The sequence below is a fragment of the Polistes canadensis genome, unplaced genomic scaffold (genome assembly GCF_001313835.1).
Source record: "Polistes canadensis isolate GaletaPanama2010 unplaced genomic scaffold, ASM131383v1 scaffold_602, whole genome shotgun sequence".
NCBI lineage: Eukaryota > Metazoa > Arthropoda > Insecta > Hymenoptera > Vespidae > Polistes > Polistes canadensis.
In genome coordinates this window covers 10,412-35,382 of record NW_014570149.1, presented here as the reverse complement: position 1 = coordinate 35,382, position 24,971 = coordinate 10,412, and the positions used below count along the sequence as shown (strand labels likewise).

Below are 24,971 nucleotides of genomic sequence, written 5' to 3'. Positions count from 1 at the left end.
GATTCAGCGACGTCGAATTACCTTTGTATCAAACTGTCGAGAACTTCTACCTGAAAGTTTTTCCTTCACCTCTTATTGACTGGGCTATAATAAACCATGCGTTCGACAGTTGCACGCTTCTGCTTTCTATTTATCACGAGAAAATCAAGTGCTTTCGATCTTTGAATAAAAGTTATATGTGTATATATATCCTATCTCGAGGTTATCTGGTTTAAAGATACTTTTCTCGATTCCATTTATCGTTTCGTAGTTTCGCACGGTTCCACGTTGAATCATTGCGAAATAAGTAAAGGAACACGATCAGCCTTCGCATACCGCACCTAACGTAACCTTAACAAAAAAATTATTTTTGATATCGATCCTTAAAAAAAAAAGCAAATGAAAATATAAATGAAGGAAACAAATAAATAATAATTCGTAATTGTTTGAAATAGAAATTATTATAGAAAATATTAAAAACATATTTTTTGACATTGATTACTGTATACTTTTTTTTTAAAAAAAGAAATAAAACTCTAAACTTGCCAAACCAATTCTCGTTTAATTGCAAGTATAGCTGACTCAACAATTCTTCGGTTTATTTGATAAATTTTGATTTTTAAAAACAATTTATATTTTGATTGTCTTTATCTTCTTAAATCAACTATAAACGAAAAAACAATATGTAATAATAATAATAATAATAATAATTGAATTGACTTTGAAAATTTGAATCGAATATTTTTCTTTTATCTAATTACGATTTTGTAAAAATATAATTATTAATTAAAAATATTGTATTAAAAAAGGAAAAATATTTGACTGTTAAATAATTGTCATTATCGTAGCGATAGAATAGAAAGTAACAGAGAAAAATAAAACAAAAAGAAAAAATATATATGTTAAAAGAGGATAATAATAAAATACTTAAATGTTCACGTTAATGTGATAATATCAACGAAACATTTCGACTTTCCCTTTTCGCGTTCTTCCACACGTCGAATAGTTTGAACATAAGTTTAACTCAAGCTCTGCTATTCATTCTTCTAGATCACGATTATATATACACCTATTGCATATACATGTTTGTGTGTGTCTCTCTTTGTGTGCATATAAATATATTATAAATATTCTAATACGTGGTGTATTTATTTCTGTGAAAACTACCGAGTCCAATCAAGCGTAATCAAGAAACTGATTATAATAATCTAAGATACGTTATGTTAAAGAACCTTGAGACCATTTTATGATCAAGTGGATAATATATAAGCAAATCAATTTAAATCTGGGTAATGTTCAACTTCGAGGTTATACGAGAAACATTTTTTTTTAATTGCCGTTCTTGAAATTAAATGGGGAACGGGGGGGAATAAATATAGATAAAATTATGTTTAGTTGGCAAGAATGGTCGAACGAAAAAATACATAAATTTTAATATTATTATATAAAATAGTTTTTCGTTTGTGATTATAAAATTACCCTTTAATGGAATAATCTTAGTTAAACAAGATCAAATAATTGATTACTAAAAGTTTTTTTACTATTTATATTATAAATCTTTTTAATTGATCGAACAAAAATAAGCATAAATATACATATAAAATTATATACAATATTACATACATACAAATCTATATGTATGTATGTTAAATATAATTAGATTAATTATGATTTTTACTCTGATTCAATGTATTAATTAAAAAAATGTCATCTCGTATTTTTGCAATGTTTACACATATTTCGATTATGCAAATCTAAATTAATTAACCAAATAATAAATTCATATGAATAAATTATGAAGATATACATATATACATATATATATATATATACGAAAAATGTAAAATATCGTTGTCTCTAATGTCAAAATCCTAAGTAAAATATCATAACTGATTACATGGACATTAATATGCTATTAGGTAATCTAATCTTTTGATATCGAATCAAATAAAGTTTCTTAGCTTCAGGAAGATGATTTTAATAAGAGAACGATTACAAGTCGAACAACAGGTTTTGATTATGAAAGAGTTTAATTCACACACACGAACACACATATGCATACATGTGTGCAACGTGCTCAACGAATAGCTTTTAAATCTACAATATACTTTCTAGATTAACAGACGTGACTTTACCTTTCTCCGCTGTCACGAAAAATGATCTTAAACGAAATATTCAATGAAACTGACAACATAAACAATAATAAAATAATAATAAATAATTAGAAAAAAAAATGCAGCATACGCGATGGAATATGAAAGATAAAAAGTTCTTAGTAATCGGTTGCAAAATAAAAATAAACAATAATAATAATAATAAATAAATATTAATGATTAATATAATAATAATTTAATAATTAAATAAATTCTTATATTACTTGTGATGATAATAAAATTAATTTAAAATAAAAAGTATATAATATTAATAATAATAATGATAAATGATAGGATGAAATATGAAAGAGAGAATGCAAGATAATCCATGCGAAAGGATTTACGAAGCAAGGACTATTAAGTAGAGTACTAACATACAGAGCGTTATGTTAACATTCCAATGCATACTTTAAAGCTTTCTTAGAAATACATCAAAAAGTATATAACGATTACGCAACGTCACGATTTCCTTCCTAACTCTGACGAATCGTTCATCTGCATCAATATATTTCTTATGTAAAATGTTTATTATGGTAATATGCAAAATATTGTATCGTTTTTATCGATAAGATAACTTTAAGATTGTTGAACCAACGTGATTAAAAATATTTTTATATTCGCGATAAAACGTTCGCGTTTCAATTAATAAATATAACTTTATAATTGTATTAAAAAAAAAAACATAATGTATATATATAATTTTTGTTTAAATGAAAAATTTTATTCAGAAAATAAAAACATCTTAATAATGATAATTAACGAATTTCTTATGGAAATATTTTTTTAATCGTATATTAAATTAAAATAATTGTAGAAACGACTACTATTAATGAAATAAAAAGTTTCGAAAAATGGTAAAATAAGAAAAATTATATAAACAAAATAAATAATAAAAATTATATGTATTATTGTTTAAATGATTTAAAATAGAAAAAAATTGATTATCGAATTTATTTAAATGTAGGAACGATTCAGATAAGATAATGTTCTTAGTAAAATGTTCTTTTATCTAACGTAAATGGAGTATAAAATTACGAAGACCTACTTTCGATGGGGTATGGTCTTGTCACGTTATAGCGCAAGAAAATTTCACGGTTCCAATGCGGATGAAGAATTCTCACGGTCGTTTTATACAATCAAATGTTATTCCACTCGTGCGATTCTAAACTCTCGCAGAGATTAAATTTTCCAAGTTTATCCATAGAACATCGTAAAAACTTCTGTTTTATATTCCCCTATCTTCTCCACCATCCACTCCTCTCTCTCTCTCTATTATTTGGAGAATTTTTTCTTATTTTATTTTTATTTCTTTACGAACAACCTTTATTTATTTTATTATCTTCACGACGATAATCAACAATCGCGTTAAAGGACGACCGTGTCAGTTGTATGATGGTTGTCATAAACACTATTTCGAAATATATTCTTACATTAACATGTAATAAAAATTTGAATGACCTTCTATATATAAAAAAAAAAAATAAAAAAGGAAGAGGTGAATACATTTGTGTGCGCCAATTATTATGAAATTAACGTCTAATCAATATTCTAATAGCATGAGAAATGTTAAAAAAATAAAATAAAAATTAAACATTATTCTCGTATTGATTCTAGAAAAATTAAACAAATTATTTAATTTATTTACGAAACAATTTGTCAATCCAAGATTTAATTTAACAAGAAAACGAAACAAATCAAACATTACTAACATTGATCTTAATAAATTTGTATTTATGTATTTAAAAAAACAAAAATACGATCAACGTATAATTAATAATAATAATAATAATAATAATAATTGTTACAATTATTAACTAGGTTAATTCAAACAGAGATTAATTAGAAATACGTTGGAATGCTTGCGTTTTGATTTTCATTGAAATCTGTGTGATATCGAATGTCTAGAAAATAGAATAAAAAAAAGAAAAAAAAAAGGTAGAATCCTACTACTACTCTAATAACGATTGAATTTAATCATCTTAAATATACTCACTGATGTCAGTAAATACTAACAATAAGTTTTCGGCTATGATATCTTACTGATATTACATAGAAGTGAAAGATTTTCTTCTCGTCCTAGTTTTCCCACGAGTAAGTAGCGCATAATTTCACGTTCTCTCTCGCACGAACGAAACCAGAACGATCGTATGTATAAACGGGCGAAATCTCTAGTTAATAACGATAGTATTATTCCATTATACCTATGTGTTGTACACCTACTATCATCACACACGAGTATACACACATACAAAACATTAGTGTGTATATACAAACACACAGACGCGTATTGAACTTATGTCATCTCTTGAAAAAGTTAAAAAACGATGCACGAAATGTTTTTTAAATTCTATGTATGTATGTGTATGTGTGTCTATTTGTTTACACACAGACGTGCGATAAATGTGCACGTGCATTATACATTTACATCTATATGTGAATGTAAACACGTTCGACAAGTATCTCTGAGAACTAATTTTGCACCGAATTATATACCAACGTATATATTATATCGCATGACGCAATCGCAGCAAATTTACATGATCGTGATGTTGTGTGTGTGTGTGTGTGTGTGTGTTTGGAGTAATATAATTTCGTATATGCATGATACGGTAACGTAACTTTATATATATATATATATATATATATAGGTATATCGAGTGAATCGTTCGAAGGAAAATTATATGTTAGCTTCCTTTTCTTTCTCTTCTTCCCCCTTCATCTCCTTCTTCTCCCCTCTTCCCTCCTCTGTTTTTTTATATACGTCAATATTATACTACATTACTTTGCTTGGTAATAGCCATCAGTGAAAATTAATAGCGCGTTACGAACACTAACGTTAATTAAACAAAAAAATAAAATAAAAAAAATCTACCGTTCGGTAGTAGACGAGGTCGAACGACGATTTGAAAAATAATACAACTGATGAATGATTCTACGATTAGTATGATGTATAATATAAATGTTTGTTTGTACATACGTTTTTGATTGATTATACAAATTTGTAGATATTAATTCGAGATTAATTTTTTCGATGAAATAATATTGAAATTTAACCGTGTCTTTAAACTTGTCTATTGGCAAAATTAATAATAATTCAATGGAAAATATATAAAATCGATTGCTATGATTTTTGTGCGCATAAGTTTGATTAAATATAATTTCGAATGAATTTTCGGAGATATAGATTCTTTTAAAACGAAATTAATTGTTAAAATTTAAACGGGTAAAGATATTATGTTAAAAAGTTAATTATAATAATAATACAATTAAATATAGTAATATAACTGTAAAGTCATATTGATTACTGTGTGACATATGTTGATAATAATAAACAAAATTATTACATTTCAAATAGGTGTGTTAGGTTTTATTGTAAAAAATTATTAACCATATTAATAATTAGTATAATAATAATAACGCGTGCGCGCACATTCCCTTAACGACTTCCTACGTCTCGGCGCGAAATTCACTTTGTCTTCGTAATAAAAAAGCGTGAAGACTAAATATCTGGGCTAACGATTATTTTTCTACTGTGTGTGTGAAAAATTTCAGCTGGTTGTATATACCTTGTTTGCTAACGACTTGATTATTTTTGTTTAATTTGTTTTTACCTAGTTATTGCTTAATTTTTTAAATCTATGATCGCAATATTCGTAACAATGATTTAATAAAATTTACAGAACATTATTTTCCTTAGATCGTTTCGCGTTTTACAATATTTCTTTTTAAACTTTTTGTTTTACTGTTATTATTGTAGTAATATTATTTAGCAAAAATATGTTCATAGGTACGAAAAATAATCGTAATTGTTGTGATTATATATTATTTTTGATAAAAGAAAGAAAATACTTGTCCGTATAAATGCTTGAAATATTTTTTTTGGATTTTTGTCTGAATAATAAAAATTATCAAACGATTTAACGAATAACGATAAAATTACGATTGTTATCGTACAATAATTACATGATTAATAATACTACAAATGGAAAAATAAAAAAGGAATGATTTTTAAAAGTGAACACATAATTTGTTGGAAAAATAAGTTTCCTTGAAAAAGCAGATTCTATTGTCCCTTAAAAGAAAAAAGAAAAAATTAAAAAACCAAGAAAAAGAAGTAAGAATGATTTCGAAACTTACTTTTAGACGTAGACGAAAAGTAGGAACGACGACGAAAAAAAAAAAGAAATGATCGGTGTCAAGAAGGTGATCTACGTAAGATCATAGATCGGAGATGCAAACACGATCCAGGTGGATTTATCTCAGGTCTTCTAAGCTTGCGGTCGTCTGCGGTCGATCGTGAAAACTGGTTCACTCGTTCTCTTAGATCCTTCCTTATAATACACGTACAGGATCGTAGGATTAAAATCGATACACTCGATCTGATATATCGATATGTATAAACATATATATGTAATCAATCGGTCGATACGAACGCGCCAATTTAAATTTTATTCGACCTATATTTATCTATCTAATTTTTTTTTTTCACCCCTTCAATCCTCAATTTTGACTCTCAATTAATTTGACTATAATTTGACTATATTTCCAATTTATAAAAAAAGAAGAAAAAAAAACAACGATATCGATAATAATTTAAAAGAAATATAAATACAATAGGACTTTTAACCACAAACGAAATAAAAAAATTGATCAGGGATTTTGTTTTAAAAGATAGACACAAATATCCTTTGGGTCTTTTTTTTCATGCAAATTTCCCGTCTATAAGTTTACGTTTCCTTTTTTTTCTTCTCGATCCTTACGATAGACACGCACGAGACGACAGGAGAACACGCGCGTCGTACTTACTCGCCGGTTCTCTTTGCACTGCGGCCAAGGATTGAGGCGAAGGTAATGAAATAGTCGACCATTTTCTCTCTCTTATTTCTCTTTCTCCTTCTATCTAACAACTGTCTTCATCTTTATTTCTCACTCACTCATACTTTTCTTGTCTGACTACAGCACGTTCACCACTTCCCATCTACTCTCTTTATTTCTCTTTCTCTTTCTCTCGTTACTTGACTATTTTTATCTCTCTCTATCTCTCTCTCTCTCTCTCTTTCTTTCTGTTTTTCTTTTTATCTCTCGTCCTGAGCCTACTACTACTACTACTACTATTACTATTACTATTACTATTACTATTACTATTACTACTACAACACTATTATGCCAACGATACCCACATTTTCTTCCTCTTCCTTACTCTTGTCTCTTTCTCTCTTTTTATTCGTTTTATCATTCTTCTCTTCCTTATTCTCTTCCTCCTCCTCCCTCTAGCATATTTTCTTTGCATTGTTTCATACTCATGTTTATTATTATATTTTTAACTTGCCCTCACATAGGATTCTATCTTTTTCCCTTTTATAAAGTATAATTATAGTAATTCTTGAAAATTCGATGATTATTCAAAAGGAATATTCGAAATTGTTTGAAATCATTTTTTAATATTTTAGGTGGTAAAACAAATATGGTAGAAAATAATATATTTGCTATAAAATATCTTTCGTAATTATAATTTGGTGGGAAAAAAACGACATAGAAGAAAATAATTTGTTCTTGTCGTATTATTTAATTCTTACTAATATCGTATTATTGAAAAATTTGTATTTTTATATTTGGAATCAGTTTTTCCTTAGGAACGATTTAGAAATTCATTTGTTAGAGATTTTATTAGAAATTTTATATACAAATTAATTTTCTTAATATTTCATGCATTTCTTATTAAAATTATACTCTACAAATGTTTTTTTTAAACGTTGGTAAAAATATTTTCGAACGTTTACAAGAAACATTTGCACAAACGATCGATCCATTACGACGTGTTCGATCTGTTAAATAAAAAAAATAAGGCATGTATAAACGTACGTTCATTTATCTGTTTTTTGTTTTGTTTTTCATCGTTTATCTTGTTTCCATCATTATCGATGAATGCAAATGAAAAAAACTAAATAAAATTAAAAAAAACGAAAAAGTACGCGTAATACGGAACAATATTTTTTTTTGTACTTATTTTCATGTAATTCTTCATTTTGTTTTTTTTTTTTTTTTTTTAATGTATTTTTCTTATGATCAATAAAGAAGACACCGACATAAACAACAACGATGAACATTATCGTTTTCATCGTTTTCCTTCAAACACCGACGTACCTTATTATTTCAGCTTTCCTTTTATTTGATTTCGACCGCAGCCATTCTGTTTTCTCTTCTCATTTTTCTCCTTTCTTTCTTCCTTCCTTCCTTCCTTCCTTCCTTTCTTTATTTATTTCTTTATTTATTTTTTATTTTTATTCCTTTTTATTAAGTAATTAATCTATACTTCCACACTTATTTTCTAACTTTGTTCATTCTAGATCAACCACATCTGTTTGTATGTATAGATATTTATTATAAGATATTAAATTACTTTATTATATTTAACAATATTTTAAACATTTACTGCTCGCTAATTTTTATAACAAAAAAGTACGATATACATACCTTTAATTACTAATACAAATCTTATAAAAGGTAGAATAATTGTCTGAATCGTTAAAATATATCAAAGAATGAAAAATTAAATAAAGTAAAACAAAATAATATAAATACAAAAATTAAAGAACATCTTCTTTCTTTACCCCCCCCCCTCCTCCCCCGTTCCCCGCCMCCAAAAAAGAGGATAGCCCAATTATATATCATAAATAATAAAAACAAAAAAAAGTCAACTTTTTTTACAAAATAAAATAATGATAAATAACAAAATAATGGAATAATAAAAAAAGTGATCCTAATCAAATGAAACATACTAAATTCGTGTAACAGTGAACATGTTTATTAGTACCTTTCTTGTACACACAATGTACGAGTTAATTAAATTGATCATAAGCGAGACAGATAATATGAGAGAACTCGTAAAAAATAATCTCTCTTTTTCTTTTATATATAAAGATATGTATATATATATATATATATATATATATCTTTTTATTTTTCTAGATTATTCGTAGTATGTCGTATACGTACAGAAATAAGAAAGAAAATGATCACGAATGAGATACGGCCACATATTTTGAGTTTACTCAAGAGAGAAAATATGTCACAGACTTCCATTTACATTCAAAATGATCTTCTTGGGACAGTTAAGTGGCAAGAGAGTTCATTCTTTTAACTCGTTTCAAAATATATATGTATATATATATATAAAAATTTTTTTCACCTATTTACTCGATCACGATAATTCTATATGCGTATATATATGTGTGTGTGTGTTGTTTCTTTTTCTTTTATTCAGTACGTGCATGTATCTTATTTTCGCACTCTTATTCTATATGTATATGTGTTCGTGTATATTTCTTCCTTACTCTAACCGTCTTTACTGTTTTTTCTTTTTTTCCATTTATTTTATCTTTAGATCAACTCATTATTTTCTCAAAACGTTCGTTCGTTCGTTAAACCAAAATATAAGCGCATTTCTTTTAAAATTCAATGCACTTTTGCAAATCCGTAACGCAAAACGTAACGACGAAAAAGATTTTCCTATTCTAGACGATTTTTTATTTTAATTTATTTTCCTCAAATCGTGTTCAAATATTAAAATAATTTTCCTTTAAATAATAGATCGAGATATAATTAAGATTTTTTGTTTCTTTTTTTTTGCTTTTACAAATTTCTAATAACTATACCGAAAATTTTTGACAACGGACGAATAAATGAATCTTCAAATCCTCCGTATATCCATGTCATTTTGAATAATTATTGAATTCTATATATAATTGAACAATTAATAATTATATTATTTTTTTCCACTAAATCAGAAAAATGGTAGGAAACGATTACGTTTCCTGTTTCACAAATGTTACTTCGTGATAGTATAGATGTTAAACTTGTTATGTTGAATATTTTAAACAGAAAGAAACAGAAAATGGATTTATTTCTATTAATATCGTTCGTTTTATTTTTTTTTATTTTTTGTTTAACTTCCGTTACATACATCGATCCGAATTTACTTTCACTTAATTTTCCATTTAATTATCTTTTCTCGTCACGCATATTTCTCTCTCTCTCTCTCTCTCTCTCTCTCTCTCTCTCTCTCTCTCTAATTAAATTTAGTATCATTCTTATGATTAATTTTTTCGTTATTCAGATTTAGTATATTATTTTTCATAATTTATTTTTTTTTATATTCTTTCATTTTTGTCTCGATATTGCATTTACAAAATTGTTCTTAATAAATGTTAAACGTTACAAAGAAAACTCTAGCTTAAATTAGAGTTAAATTAAAATGACGATTATCTAATTACTACCGACTTAAACGTGAGTAATTCAATTGATCGTTCTGTTGACTGACGCTAACAATCTTAATGACATTAGGTGAGAAAAGATAGATAATAACAATTGTGTCGATCGTAAAATTGAAATATAGAACGTTTAGAGAAAGTCCCTTCTTCTGTCACTTTCTTCGCTCAACGTAATACTACTGACCTCTCGATTGTGACATTTTTACACGTCACATCGAGAACGTTAATAATTATTATAATACACCCGTATGTACCTAACGCGCAAATTGTTTTAATTGTACGTGATATGATTTTTTTAACGAAATTTTATTGTCACGATCTCGTTCAACTTTCTTTCTCGTGACGTTTATGATTACCAACATTCATAATATAATATTATTCTTTAATAGTAATCTAATCCACGTTGTCGATCTAACAAATAAGGAAATAAATAAATCAATCAATTAATCAATTTTTATCGTTATATTTATCACATATAATTTTAAGCATTGTTAAATATCAAGATTTGAATGGAGTGGGATTTTGAAGGGGTAGGACATGTAAATTGGTTTTTTATTCTTTTTTTATTGTTATGTTTAAACTTTCTTAAATAATCTGAACATGAAAAAATGTTGGACAGAAAAGGAATATCTCTTAATAAATCGTGTTAACCTATTTAGTTTGTTCTGAATGGCAGGATTTCCTGTAGTAGTAGTAGTCTCGTATCTTCTTCAAAATAAACTAAAGTTCCTTCTTATACCTGGTATGTATGTACTTAAATACCTACATATGTACTACGCGTTACACTTTCGTGACGTTCTTTCAAGTACACCATAGTGTTACCGACACCTTTAAAGGTACACGGTTAAAGAGAATGAGAAAACCCATTGTTCATGAATAACAACTTAAGGCTTCGCACTTGAAGTTTTCGAGAACCGAATTTTTGAAAATAGGCTTAAAATGTTGATTGATTTTTAGACCTTTGCAAGGTTTGTTCTCATGACCTATGGCACTTAGAGTGCTGCAATTTGGTACGTAGGGATACTTTATAAGATACTTCGAGATTCTCAAAGTAGAGCAAAATCGATCGAACTCTCTCGAGAAGTCATTCGAGAAGTAATGGAATTGCTCATATATAAGACGCAATTTATGTAATATAAAGGTCAGATCTTTAATTTCGTTGAACATTCGTTATCAACGTTATCCTTATTCTTTTCAGTTTTCGTATAGATGCAACTTTACAGTTAGCTTCTTTTTCTTCTTCACTTTGAAGAACACAAACTGATTCAATGGATATAAAACCCGCTAACGTTCGTTTTATTTACGAGATAATAAAAACCCTCGTCCGGTTACGTTCACTTAACAATTTTCGAGAACGTTCAATATTTAAATATTCATCTAATCTTACGTTTAAATAGACACCAAGGTACCAAGAAAACAAGCAACCAAGCAAACGGTTCGTTTCTTTCTGTGAATATTTTATTCAACCTTTACGATTGAACGATCCATAATTTGTGTTTCTTTTTTTTGTTTTTTTGTTTTGTAGACAAGAGATAGATAAATAAAGGAGGAGGAAAGAAAGGGGATAAATAAAGTGCCAACTAGGATTATAGGTTGACGTCTGGTTGCACAGAGAATGCAACTTTTTGATGACGTTTTTACGATCGATACCAAACAGTTTTGCTTATGGTTGATTCTATTGACCTACTATACGATTCAATAGTTAACTATAATATTTTTTTAATCATAAATTTTACTTTTATATAATTTAAATCTACAATTGTCTTTATTAATCTATTTTTATAATTATTTATCATATCATATCATATAATATCACGACATTAATACACAACTTAACCGAAAAAATAATAAAAATCTAATATAACTTTACCTAATATACTCCTAATAATATAATTATTCTAATTTCCTACCTACTAACATAAATATTATTATATATATTTATACAATAATAAACCAGCTACGTGTAGTTTGTAAAATTTAATTAACAAATCGAGTATTATAAAACGAATATAATTTTTCATTCAAACAAAAAACAAAATTGACAATACGGTGCACTACAAATTTCATACTTGTCAACCCAATGTGTGTGTGTGTGTGTGTGTGTGTGTGTGTGTGCGTGAAAATTTAACGAAATATTTAAACCTTGTACATGGATAATCCATTGCACGATACTTCGAAAGTAAGATGAAACCATTAAGGAAGCTCATCAAGACAATTAGAAGTACTTAACTCGCATAAACTGCGAAAACGTTTTCTCGGTTAAAAGCAACCAACTACGCGTGTCATTCCATTCCATTCCGTTCCGTTTCATTCAATTCAATTTCTCAATTAAAGAATGTTCAACAGAAATGTGCGTTCTTTTTAACTTATTTTATAAAGTCATACGAACATTTTTTGTAACATCGATATTTGTACGAACATATTATTTAATAATATTCAATTAATGTAATATAATATATTGATATAATTTAATTGTATACTTAATCAAATAAAATTACGAAATGATATTTTTAAGTTACATTCATTTACTGGACACGACCGGTTGTAAATAAATAAGTAAATATTTATTTATTTGATTAATTTTTATTAAATAATTAAATAATAGAAAAAAGAATGACACGGTATTACAAACGCGAAGGTTATTCTCATAATAAACTCGAAGTAACTCATTGTCGAGGTAACTCATTGTAATACTGAAAAATATCACGTAGAAAATGATGAAAAGAAGTTGTGTGTGTATGTGTCTTTCAGATCGACCTGATTTCCTATTCTATTTGCCTTTATGAACTAAGAAATAATAGAAATGAATTATAGGAAGGCCATGAATCTAACGCATTAGCGTGCTTCACAAATGAAAGTATTTACGAGTTCAAGAAAAATACATATATACATATAAAGAAAAAGAGAGATAGAGATAGGTATATGCAAGGACAAATTAAAGTATAAAATTTTCTTAGAATTCGTTTAAAGTGATGTGAAAAAATTACCAAGTATAGTATTCTCTTCCTTTAAAAGAAAAAAAAAGAAAAGAAAATTTGTTATAATTATCTAACAATTTCTTGATATTGATATGAAATTATGCTTGAAGATATTATACTCGTTATTAGATAGGATTAGTTTCTATCATTCATCAATCGATTAAACTTAGAATTAGGTATATATATTTAACGAGGAAGTACTATATAATCTTTTGGTTATTTTTATTATTATTAAATTTTTTGTTTATAATGATAGTTGGATTGATTAAACGTAAGATTGATAAACTAAAACAAATAATCTACTTAAAAAAAAAAATGTCAATGTAATTTGCAATAATCTGTCAGAACCAAAAATTAAATATTAATCATAAAAAATATAATACATCTAAACAAAAAAAAAACAAAAAAATCTCCACGATAATTTTCATACCTTTGATAAATTAAATTATTTTAAACAACGTTACGTTCAATTAATTGATCGATTAAATTAATTATTTATTATTTATTTGTGTGTGTGTGTGCGCAATAATTTCAATTGTTAAAATAGAAAAGAAAAAATATATTGACTCTAATGATAATATTCCGCCTTAAATTTTTTAATGTAAAAATAAACCAACTATCAAACTGTAATAAATTATTATAAAAACAAAAAAATTCTTGCGCAAAACGTGATTAACTAGACAATCAAAAACTGGATGCCTTATAAAGTCATACGTAATCATAGGTAATTACCATAATGACACGACAACGATCTCAACGTACTTTTATAAGAATAATTTACGGATACGTTGATTAGTGAGAAACATAAAAGGATAGATGGGAACAATTAACGCTAACCAAATTTGGTATCGTCGTACGATACTTTTCCATCGATTACGACCATAAATGCTTTCACTTCTTACTCATGCTCCTTACACGAAAAAATTATCAAAAGTTCGACTTTGTTTTAGATTTTTTTTTCATTATTAATATTTTTATTATTATACTTCGCTTTTAGTTCTTTTTCGAATAACCGTATATTCACCCAAGCAAATCTCTTTCAACTGTATTAATGATATTATACGCAAAAAGAAAGTATAGTACTCGCGGGAGATTGAATTATGTGTTCCACGATTCATTCGTAACGTTTCTTTGACGTTTTCTTTATTTTTTCTTTTTTTTTTTATATCTTTGTAAAATCTTGTTCATTCCAAAGTGTCGTAGCAATTTGATTTTTTTTTGGGATCGTTGTTACATGGTATATGTACGGTTATATAATTTTACGAGGGTGGTTTAAAAAATTGATAATTTTGGATAAGAAAAAAATACTTTTATTTTTATTTATTTTGTTAAATAAAAGATTAGTTCGATCGAGGAAAATGAATTGTTGACCCGTTGCAAATGACCTTTGCAAACATTTATTTATCGCATCTCCTCTCTCCATCTGTGTTTGCATTAATATACAACATACTACGCGAAAAGATAATATAAATATAATTAATATATCTTAATATAATAACTCTCTTATTATTACATTCAAAATTTGATTATTATTATTCTCTACGATATTACGTAAAGCTCGTAAATTATTGTTGAATAATTATTTTTAATAATAATTAAATAATAACTATATATAACTTACTATTATACTTTGTTGAAATGTGTTCCAAAAGGAGTAGTTAAGAAGTACGTTTATTCATAGGATCCAGTGCATTCTCGTTAATAAACACGCGATCTTATGTAGAACATGTTGGTTAACATTTGTCGCATGCAGTTAACCCATTTATCATAGCTAATTTGTGTTTAATTTTTGATACGAAGAGAAATTAAGAGAGGTGGAAAGGATTCACGGAACAACAACAACACGACTGACAAACGACCCTATGCGTATCTACTTATATACATATATAGGATATATACATACATATATAGGATACACGTATATGTAATTTATATATAATCGTGTCGGTATTTAAAATTGGTGCGGTTGTACTTTTCAGATTGATTATATTAATTATCATTATTAACATTTGTACTTTACTATCCGATTGATTTTATGTTTTTCATCATGTACAAATAATAACGCGTTCATTATACCAATAAATATCATGTGGACAAGACTTTAGGAGGAAAATTATACTAAATATTAAACAGTGAATAAAATTCAAATTTTGACTCGTCAAAAAAGTAAATTGACATATACAAAATGCTTTTAAATAAAGTTTTTTGAATACAAATTTCTTAATAAACGGACATTTAATAAATTAATAATTTAATTAATATCTTAAACATAAATCATTTTATCGACCAATTAAAGAAGTCGTTTAAATATAACAGTTAATCGATCAAATATAAACAAAATTATATATGAGTTGTTTAAAGGAAATGAGAATACGAGTAACGTTCATTTTAAATTTGTCAATTCGACAATTGTGTTAATTTTTGTTTTTCAAATTGCGGCCAATTTGTTTACATTCATATATCAAAGTAATAAATCAAATTAATTGCTACACCTAATAATAATTATGTACTTATCTCAAATTTAAAAGAAAAAAGGGTTACTCGTATCCATTTTTCTTTTGAACCTACACTCATGTATGCAAAAAGTTAACAATAAATTAAAAAATATTTTCTTTTGGTAAAGGAAAATAGACGAAGGAGAAAGATACACTTCTAGATCTTAAAATTCTAATGGTCTTAAATTGTATTCGTTTTGAAAAAGAATCGTTAACGTGGTTAGAACCCACGACGAAAAAATTGTCCCACTTTTCTATGATACTTTAGGTATATATATATTCTTTTGTTAAAGACTCACAACTAGACCGCGTTAGGGAACACAAAAGAATGAGTCTGCGAATTGTTTATTATTCGAGACCATTCTTTCTCCATCTTTCTTCTTTTTTTTTTTTATTAACTTCTAATCTTTTTAAACATATTATCATTCATCTATTTCTTTGCCAGATTCGTAGCATAACGCGAACACAAGAATTGTATTCTCTCTTTTTGTTAAACATTTCTATTTTTCTAATTCAATAACACGTTACGAATATAATAATAAAAATAGTCAAAAATATTAAAAGCGAATCTAAAATTATTTCAATTTAAACACTTTTGTCGACCTTTTGAAAATTACCAAAAAAAAAACAAAATTAGAAAACAATTGTGTGGTTTTTTTTTTAATTAAATCATAAATCTTTTTTATTATTACGTATACATATTACATTAATTTTGTATTATTTAAACAATATATTTATAAATATAAAAATACAGATTTGATGATTTTAAAAAAGCTAACAAAAAATTTGAATTTAACAAATTTATATATAAAAATATTTTTCTATTATTACTATTAGCATGTCACTAAAAACAAAAAATCATAATTATTATAAATATTTCGTATATTGCGAGATACTAAGAGAAATTTATTAAAAGAAGTTATTAGAAGGAAAATAGAATTCTTGAACGAACGACATAAACTCAATCGTTCATTTTCTCGACATGCCGTTCCCATCATTTATGGAAAATAAGAAAAGAAAGTAGAAAAAAACAGAGAGAGGGAAACGAATCTATGGTCGTCTTTGTTCAAATCGCAAGTTGATTTATAACTTCCGTAAAGGCCACTTTATTGTCATTGCACGCTACCATACCACTTAAAAAGTGGAACAAACAAATACTTAAATCAATTAAATATTAACGCTGATAAACATTTAGATATTTTATAACAAACATTTTTTTTGGTTTCTCTTTTTATCGACATTATTGCGTAATGTTATCCGAGTATTATACGAGTAAATAAAATTAAATACAACGGAAATATATATATTATGTGTGTGGTTGTATATAATAGGACGAAGTCCTAGCAATAAGAAGGAGAAGAAGAAGAAGTGTGTGGTTGTCTTTATTATTTTTATATATTCTCAACCCGTATATATATATATAAAATGAACTTAATTATACTCGTACAAGTGAAAGATGTAATTGTGAAAAAGAAATTGTCATCTGGTTAAACAAGAACGAATCAATGATACGTAAAATAAAACGAAGGAATTTTCTACTACTTTGACGTTCGTAGAAACGAGAAAGAGAAAACATTGTTTCCTTAATTGAAATTAAATTAATTCTTTCAAAACTTGTTCTAATATCAAAAACACGCGCGACGAATCATTCGTTTAGAAATTGTTTTCATCAAAATGTATATTCTAGTTTTACATTAATTGTTGTTTGTTTTCAGGAAGAATACGTAGCGGAAAATATACGATGGACACCCATAGAATATTTTAACAATGCAATAGTAGTTGAATTATTGGAAGGTAAAAGACCACCGGGATTATTTTTGGTATTAGATGACGTTTGTGCAACGCTTCATGGCAGTAGTACTGGTGCTGATGCTGGTTTACAAAAGGTTATACACGTTTTACAAATATTTGTATGTATAAATATAAATACATAAAATATTAACACATTCGCAGCGCCGGCAATTTATTTCCATTTCTAATACTGAGTATCGGCGAAAATAATGAAATTCTGAAGCTGGTTACCGCAAACTTCTCTATCGTTAAAGTAAGGATAAAAATAATAAAATTTATTTTGAAATCTCAATGTTGCAATTATGTATTGTTTAATTTTGCTCTAGATTCTCCAATACAACGTAAAATCGAAATGAATGCGGAAAAATTCCTATCGAAACTAGGTCTCGCCGGGTTCAATCATTGTTCACACATATTTGCAAATAGATATTGCATAAATTATATATATCACTATGTTTGTAAAGGTTTACAGAATCTGCTGCCATGATTAGAAATTGTTTATCGTTAATTGTCGCGCTGCAAATATGGTCCAAAGTTCAAAAAAGTGTGAATTTTCAAAATTGATTTTCTTAAAAATTAGAGCTGATAGAAAAAACGGTTTGCATATTTGGAATCAGAGCGCCCAGTATACCCAAAATCAGCTCTAAGATTGCAAGCACCAAAATTCTTATTATGCTGTGTTATTAAAAGCGCCTAATGTTGATGCATTCAGAAACAAAAATTTCAGGACCGTGAATTCACGTCAGCAGCCACGAATGTGTTAAAATAATTTATATAAATATAAATATATAAAATAAATCTTAGGCTTTATAGATAAAGAAACAATTAAATTCTACACAAAATTAGTAGTTAAATAAAAATAAAATAGAATTCGGAATATAAATGGGATAAATAAAATGAATTAATACACGGGACTTTCCGAATAAATTTGAATAAAAATAAATGAATGAAGTGAAAATTATTTGGAAAAAAAAAAAAAAAAAAAAAAAAAAAAAAAAAAAGAAAAAGAAAAAAAAACAAATATCATTTAAATTTATTCAAATGTTTATTATTATAATATTATTATTATTATTACTAATCGTATTACAGAAATTGACGATTGCAGCGAACCAGCACGCGCACTTTCAAAATACAGCCGAAGGTTTCGCCATTCTTCACTATGCCGGAGTCGTATCCTACTCGGTCGATGGTTTCTGCGATAAAAACCGTGACGTACTTTTCCTAGACTTGATAGAACTGATGCAGACGAGTACAAAGTAAGAAATTACGAAAAGAAATACATCTTTACTATGGTTAGATGATACAAGCGTATTATTCACTAGCATTAACTCATTGTTAGAGAAAAAAGAAAAAATAAAAAATATAATTTCTTCTAATAGCATGCATGTATACATATATATATGCAGTTACGTATAGGCGATGTTTCATTTAACTATAATACTTCAAATATCTTTATTATTTTAAATAATACGAAGAAATGAAAATCATATTTTTGTTTTGATCGATGGAAAATTTTCAATGAATTTGATTAAAAGTATCGAAGTTGTTTGAAAAATATAAATTCGTTAATATTTAAATGACCTTGAATCAAAATTCAACGTTTTATAATTAGTGAAAAATATTAATGAGTTAAAGAGATTAACTTAACTTTTAATATATTTTTTTTAATTTTAATATTAAAGCACCTATGATTAACCTATTTTACACTTATCGTACTATATACGTTACAGTTCATTCATAAAAATGTACTATGCACTCGTTGAATTTATGAATATGCACGAACCCACTGTACCATATATGAAACGGACGATTTCCAACATTCTTGCATAAAATTTACTTTGGGGGAATTTTTTTCTGATGATTTACAAAATGTCCCAAATTATATTTATAACGAAAATACCAAAAAGAATTATTATTAAATTAGTAATTATATATTAGGTCAGTCTATAAGTTCGTGCGCATTTTTGCGAAATTTTTAAATAGTGTAATGCACACGTACTTTTGGTCTGACCTGATAGATCTAAATGGTCAAATGCTAAATTTATTTATATAAATATTTTGTTAATGTATATATATATTAAAACTCCAATGATAAAAATCTTGATGAACTTACATATAACAAATGATAATATGTCAATTTACTATAATTATATTAAAATCATTTGATTAATATTATGAAACTAAATTTGTTTCAATAATTAGACTCCAAATTTGTATGTCAATTTGGGTCTACTTTTTTATTTTCTGAAATTAATCGATTTGATAATTGAACGTCTCGTAAAAGTGTGGGAGTGATCTCTCCTGTTTCTCAGTATTGCTGAGAACGAGAGAATAATGATATTAAACAAAAAAAAGAAAAAGTGACAAAGCGAAGAAAACTGGAAGCAACGAAATAGGATTTAGCTGACTTTTTTTACCGACATCATCCTATGTTGTTTGTTAAGACAATGGGGGGATTAAAATGGTGTATACTTGTAAATCCAAAAAGAAATTTACATCATTCTCATTCTCAGCGAGTTTTCTTACAATGAATTTGTAGCAATAGAAAAAGAAAACAATATATATATATATATATATATATATATGCAGTATTGAAAGGTTTTAATTAACAAGTTCACCAAATAGTCATCACATTTTCTTCTTCTTCTATATTAAAAAACCTTCACGAAGATTAATTAAATATACATTTGTTTCAGCCCTTTGGTACGTAATCTTTATCCACCTGAAAGAGATATTTACAAAACGAAGACATTACAAAAATCTCGGCCAACAACGGCCGGAAATAAAATAAGAACTCAAGCAAGCCGTTTGGTTGGACAATTAATGAAGTGTACGCCGCATTACATTCGTTGTATAAAACCTAACGAAACGAAAAAACCTAGGGATTGGGATCAGGTCAGAGTCAAACATCAGGTAAGATTTATTTAGATAATAAATGCTTCTAATAATTGAATTTTTCTTTAATGATAATATTTCATTGATGTAATTTATCAACGTAAAATCAACGTAAAATCAACGTACACGTATACTATTTTAGGTCGAGTATTTAGGTTTAAAGGAAAATATCAGAGTACGCAGAGCAGGATTCGCTTATCGAAGACCATTCGAAAAATTTCTTCACAGATATGCGATTCTGACAAAAGAAACCTGGCCACGTTGGACCGGAGACGAGAAACGTGGCGTGGAATACATACTTGGAAGTATTAGCATTGATAGATCGCAATATCAACTTGGAAGATCCAAATTATTCATCAAGGCACCCGAAACGGTAAATCCATCGAAGATTAATCGATTTAATCTGTTTAGATAAAATGGATATTTTTTAGTTTAACAGTCTTAACCCTTTTAATACTGAATACACTTTAAGCTGAAGTGTTTAGTAAAAAAGAAACTAAAAAAAGTGTTTAGTAAAGACGGAATATTTTATCACTAGTATGTTTGTTTCGTGTGATTGATTTTACTAATAACATCTAATATAATAAATTATATTTAATAATTAAAGTTTTCTTTTGTTTCTCTTATATACATAATTTTAATGCGACATGATTCAAAACATAAAACAATATTACATTATTTGCATTTATATTGACAAACACGTATACGTGTTAATAGTTTACGCTGAGAAATGTAATCAAGCGCATATATGCATCTATATAGCACTCAAAGGGTTAATCGATGATATATCCAATTTATTGATCATCATTGTATAGATCGTCAACGATAATTAAAACGCTTATTACGAAAGTAAATTATAAATTAATTTTTGAAAAAAAAAAAGAAACATTTGTAACTAATAATAATAAGTATAAATATAATTTGGATGTTTTAAATTTGTAATTAATGTCATCAATTATTAACTTGATGATTATAAAATGAACTTTGCAGCTTTTCATGTTGGAAGAAGCAAGGGATCGAAAATACAATTTGTACGCGCGAATAATTCAAAAAGCGTTTAAAAAATATTTCACGCGAAAGAGACAGGCCCAACAAAAACAGGAAGCTGCCGATTTGTTGTTCGGTCATAAGGAACGGAGACGGGCAAGTTTGAATCGAAACTTTGTGGGTGATTATATAGGAATGGAGGCCAAACCATTGACGATGAATTTAATTGGCAGAAGAGAGAAGGTCTTATTCGCAGAAATTGTTAAGAAATATGACAGAAGGTTTAAGGTGAGAATATAGCAAAACAACTATTCTTTTTTCTTATACTTCTCCGTTTTCTCATTATTCAGTTACGGATAATAATGATAATGATTAAGAAGAGGAGGAAACGTTTCTTTCGTGACTTAGGTATTAACAATCTTAAATAATTAACATTGTTTTATATCTAATCGCAGTTATGCAGAAGAGATCTTTTGCTTACCGGTAAATTCCTATATTTGATTGGTCGTGAACAAATCAAAAAGGGTCCTGAAAAAGGTAAAACCGTGGAAATAATCAAAAGAAAATTATCATTCGAACAAATAAGTTACGTTTCATTGAGCACGCTACAAGATGACTTCGTTGTAATACATACTAAAGAGGATTATGCTAGTCTATTGGAATTAGTCTTCAAGACGGAATTCTTATCCTTGTTAAGTAAAAAATATATGGAAGAAGTTGGACACGCTTTGATAATAAGATTTAATAATAAGTTAGTAATGTACTTTTATATATATATATATATATGTATGTGTGTACGAATATCAAGGAAATGATTCATATAATATTATCTTTTACAGTATAGAGTACAAGGTTAAGAAAGAGGGTTGGGGTGGTGGAGGTACGAGACAATTAATATTCAATCAAATCGATTATAGTGATAAGGAAATATTGAAATCAAGTGGAAAGATCTTGAATGTTAGTATCGGACCAGGTTTACCCAGTACTACTAGTAAGTATTTTCAATTGAAACAACAAAATTCTATATATATTATCATTAAAACGTATAATTCTATTATTTGATAGAATAATTAGACATTTCACGAAATAAAGGAGCGTTTTCGGGAAAACCTATAATAAAAATTTTATTATAAACTTTAAGCAGCTATTCTATGAAATAACGGATTTTACGTTTTAACGTTAACACAAACATATTTTAATTATTCATAAACTAAATCGAAATAAAGTTTAAATAATATTGATAAAGTTACGTCGATAGAACACAATTTGTATAAATATAAATAATGTTAATAAAATTTATTTGTATAATTTAGAACCAAATCCGAATAGATCGACTACCATGAATTTTCATACGATTTACAAAGAAAATACTAACAATTTTCAAAGTTCTCGTAATATTGGGAAAACGGTCAATCAAATGAGTCAAATGAGAACAATAGAAAATACGGATCGTGGAGGAAACGATCAGACTTGTTCGATTAGATCGAATATCTCAACTAGAACTCCTGATTTACAACCTATCGCAGCTACAAGAAACGTTAATACTAACACGTTGAATACCGTTTCTAATGGTAGACCAAGCATACCACCTAATCGACCAAATATTAGGCCAACGCTATTTCAAAACAGTACCAAAGATACTACTACTAAGAGTACAAATAAACAACCCAACAAATTGCAGAGTTCAATCACGATGATGGGAATGTTCACGAATCCTGGTGGTGGTCCACGTGGTAAATAAAATAAAATAATAATAATAATAATAATAATAATAATAATAATAATAATATTTTTGGGAGAATATTTTGAAGATAATAATATTATATCGAATAATATGACATTTTTAGGTTTGTTAAAATTTCCCCCACCACCAACGGACCCACCACCGATGCAAGATAACACAAGATACTCGTCTGGATTTAAATTACCTCCGTTAAATACTAAAGAATATAACAATAATAATAACAAGGATCAACATTTTTTAAATAGTAGAATAAAACGTATCGAAGGTGGTGGAGCTAGTGCTAAAGATATAAATGTATCACGTAATACGGTTAATCCTAATCAAATGCGTCCGCAAAAACCACCTCCACCAAATTTACCTAAGGTCAAGGCAATTTATGATTACAGCCCACAAGATCTCGATGAGCTTACATTAAAGGAAGGTGACGTAATCGAAGTAATCAAAGAACGTAAGTTAAAAATTATAACATAATGATGTACTCAAACATGAACCATAATCCATGTATCCATGTATGTGTATTTTTTTCATATCATCGTATACGTATTAACTACGTATAAAATTTCTTTTTCCTCATTTTGTTTTTACTTTTCTTTCCAGACGAGGGTGGATGGTGGCACGGAAGACTGAAAGGAAAAACTGGCCTTTTTCCTTCGAATTACGTAGCAAAAGTGTAGAATATTAGCTGAAATTAAATTCAAATCTAATCGTTAGTAAATTTGTATAAGAAATAAAAAACTATTATCAAAAAAAAAAGAAAATAGAATAATACAAAAGTCCGAAAAATATCTCACGTCGTTTTTCTATTGGAATTTTTAGTGTAACGAATTAGAATTTAACGTTCTCATTATCAACGAAAGAAACGTAAACTATAAAAAGAGTGTATGAAAATTGTTCATCGTATACTATTATTACATTGTTATTATCACTATTATTTTTATTATAATTATTATTATTATTATTATTATTATTATTATTATTATTATTATTTGATTAATATATGTCGCGTGTAGAAAGTAGTGATTTATTTACCAAAATGCATTTATACTTTGTTGCTATAATAACCATGATTTATTAATTGCTCTGTTTTTGCCCTAAATGATGTCGATATCGTTCTAAAGAATTAAATGAATAAAATAAACGTAATTTAAAATATATCAAATATAAATAACTTGGCAAAATTGCTGATATAGAACGGTGATAAAATAATAATACATCTACGAAATGACTTGTAAATATATACCTAAAGATATATATATTGGTAGAAACATGACAGCCTCGAAAAATCCAAAGAACCTATTATATAATAAGCTTGTTCTTCGTGATAAATATTCGTAAATGATCTTTTTATATTCCGCGAAAGATATGTCACATTATAATTCCATTGCGTAATAATTTAATAAAATGTTAATAAACGGATATAAATTTTCGCCAATCATGCAATCAGATATTACTATTATTTTTCTGATATTATTACTTTTGATATGCAAACAAATAAAATGAATCATGCATGTTTATTGTGCTAATGCGTTAGAAAGAGAAAGTATATATATACATATATATAAATATTTATATATTATATACAGGTGAGTCGAGCTAACGTTAATATCTTTGTTTCTTTTTTTAAGATACGTCAAATATCTTAAAGAAAAAATTGAATGGTTCAATGAAGCTCACACGAT

The 24,971-nt window shown here is 27.2% G+C and overlaps 1 protein-coding gene across 1 annotated transcript; it reads left to right on the top strand.

Annotated features, from left to right (window-relative positions):
* The first annotated feature begins 12,551 nt into the window (after window positions 1-12,551).
* Window positions 12,552-24,033, top strand: LOC106792741 (unconventional myosin-Ie-like). Its single transcript, XM_014759248.1, has 11 exons — window positions 12,552-12,581; window positions 17,591-17,761; window positions 18,756-18,922; window positions 20,363-20,579; window positions 20,704-20,934; window positions 21,552-21,836; window positions 22,004-22,299; window positions 22,388-22,539; window positions 22,862-23,281; window positions 23,396-23,740; window positions 23,890-24,033. Exons 1-11 carry the CDS (start codon window positions 12,552-12,554, stop codon window positions 23,964-23,966), a joined length of 2,391 nt encoding a protein of 796 aa, XP_014614734.1. The 3' UTR covers window positions 23,967-24,033.
* Window positions 24,034-24,971: the final 938 nt, after the last annotated feature.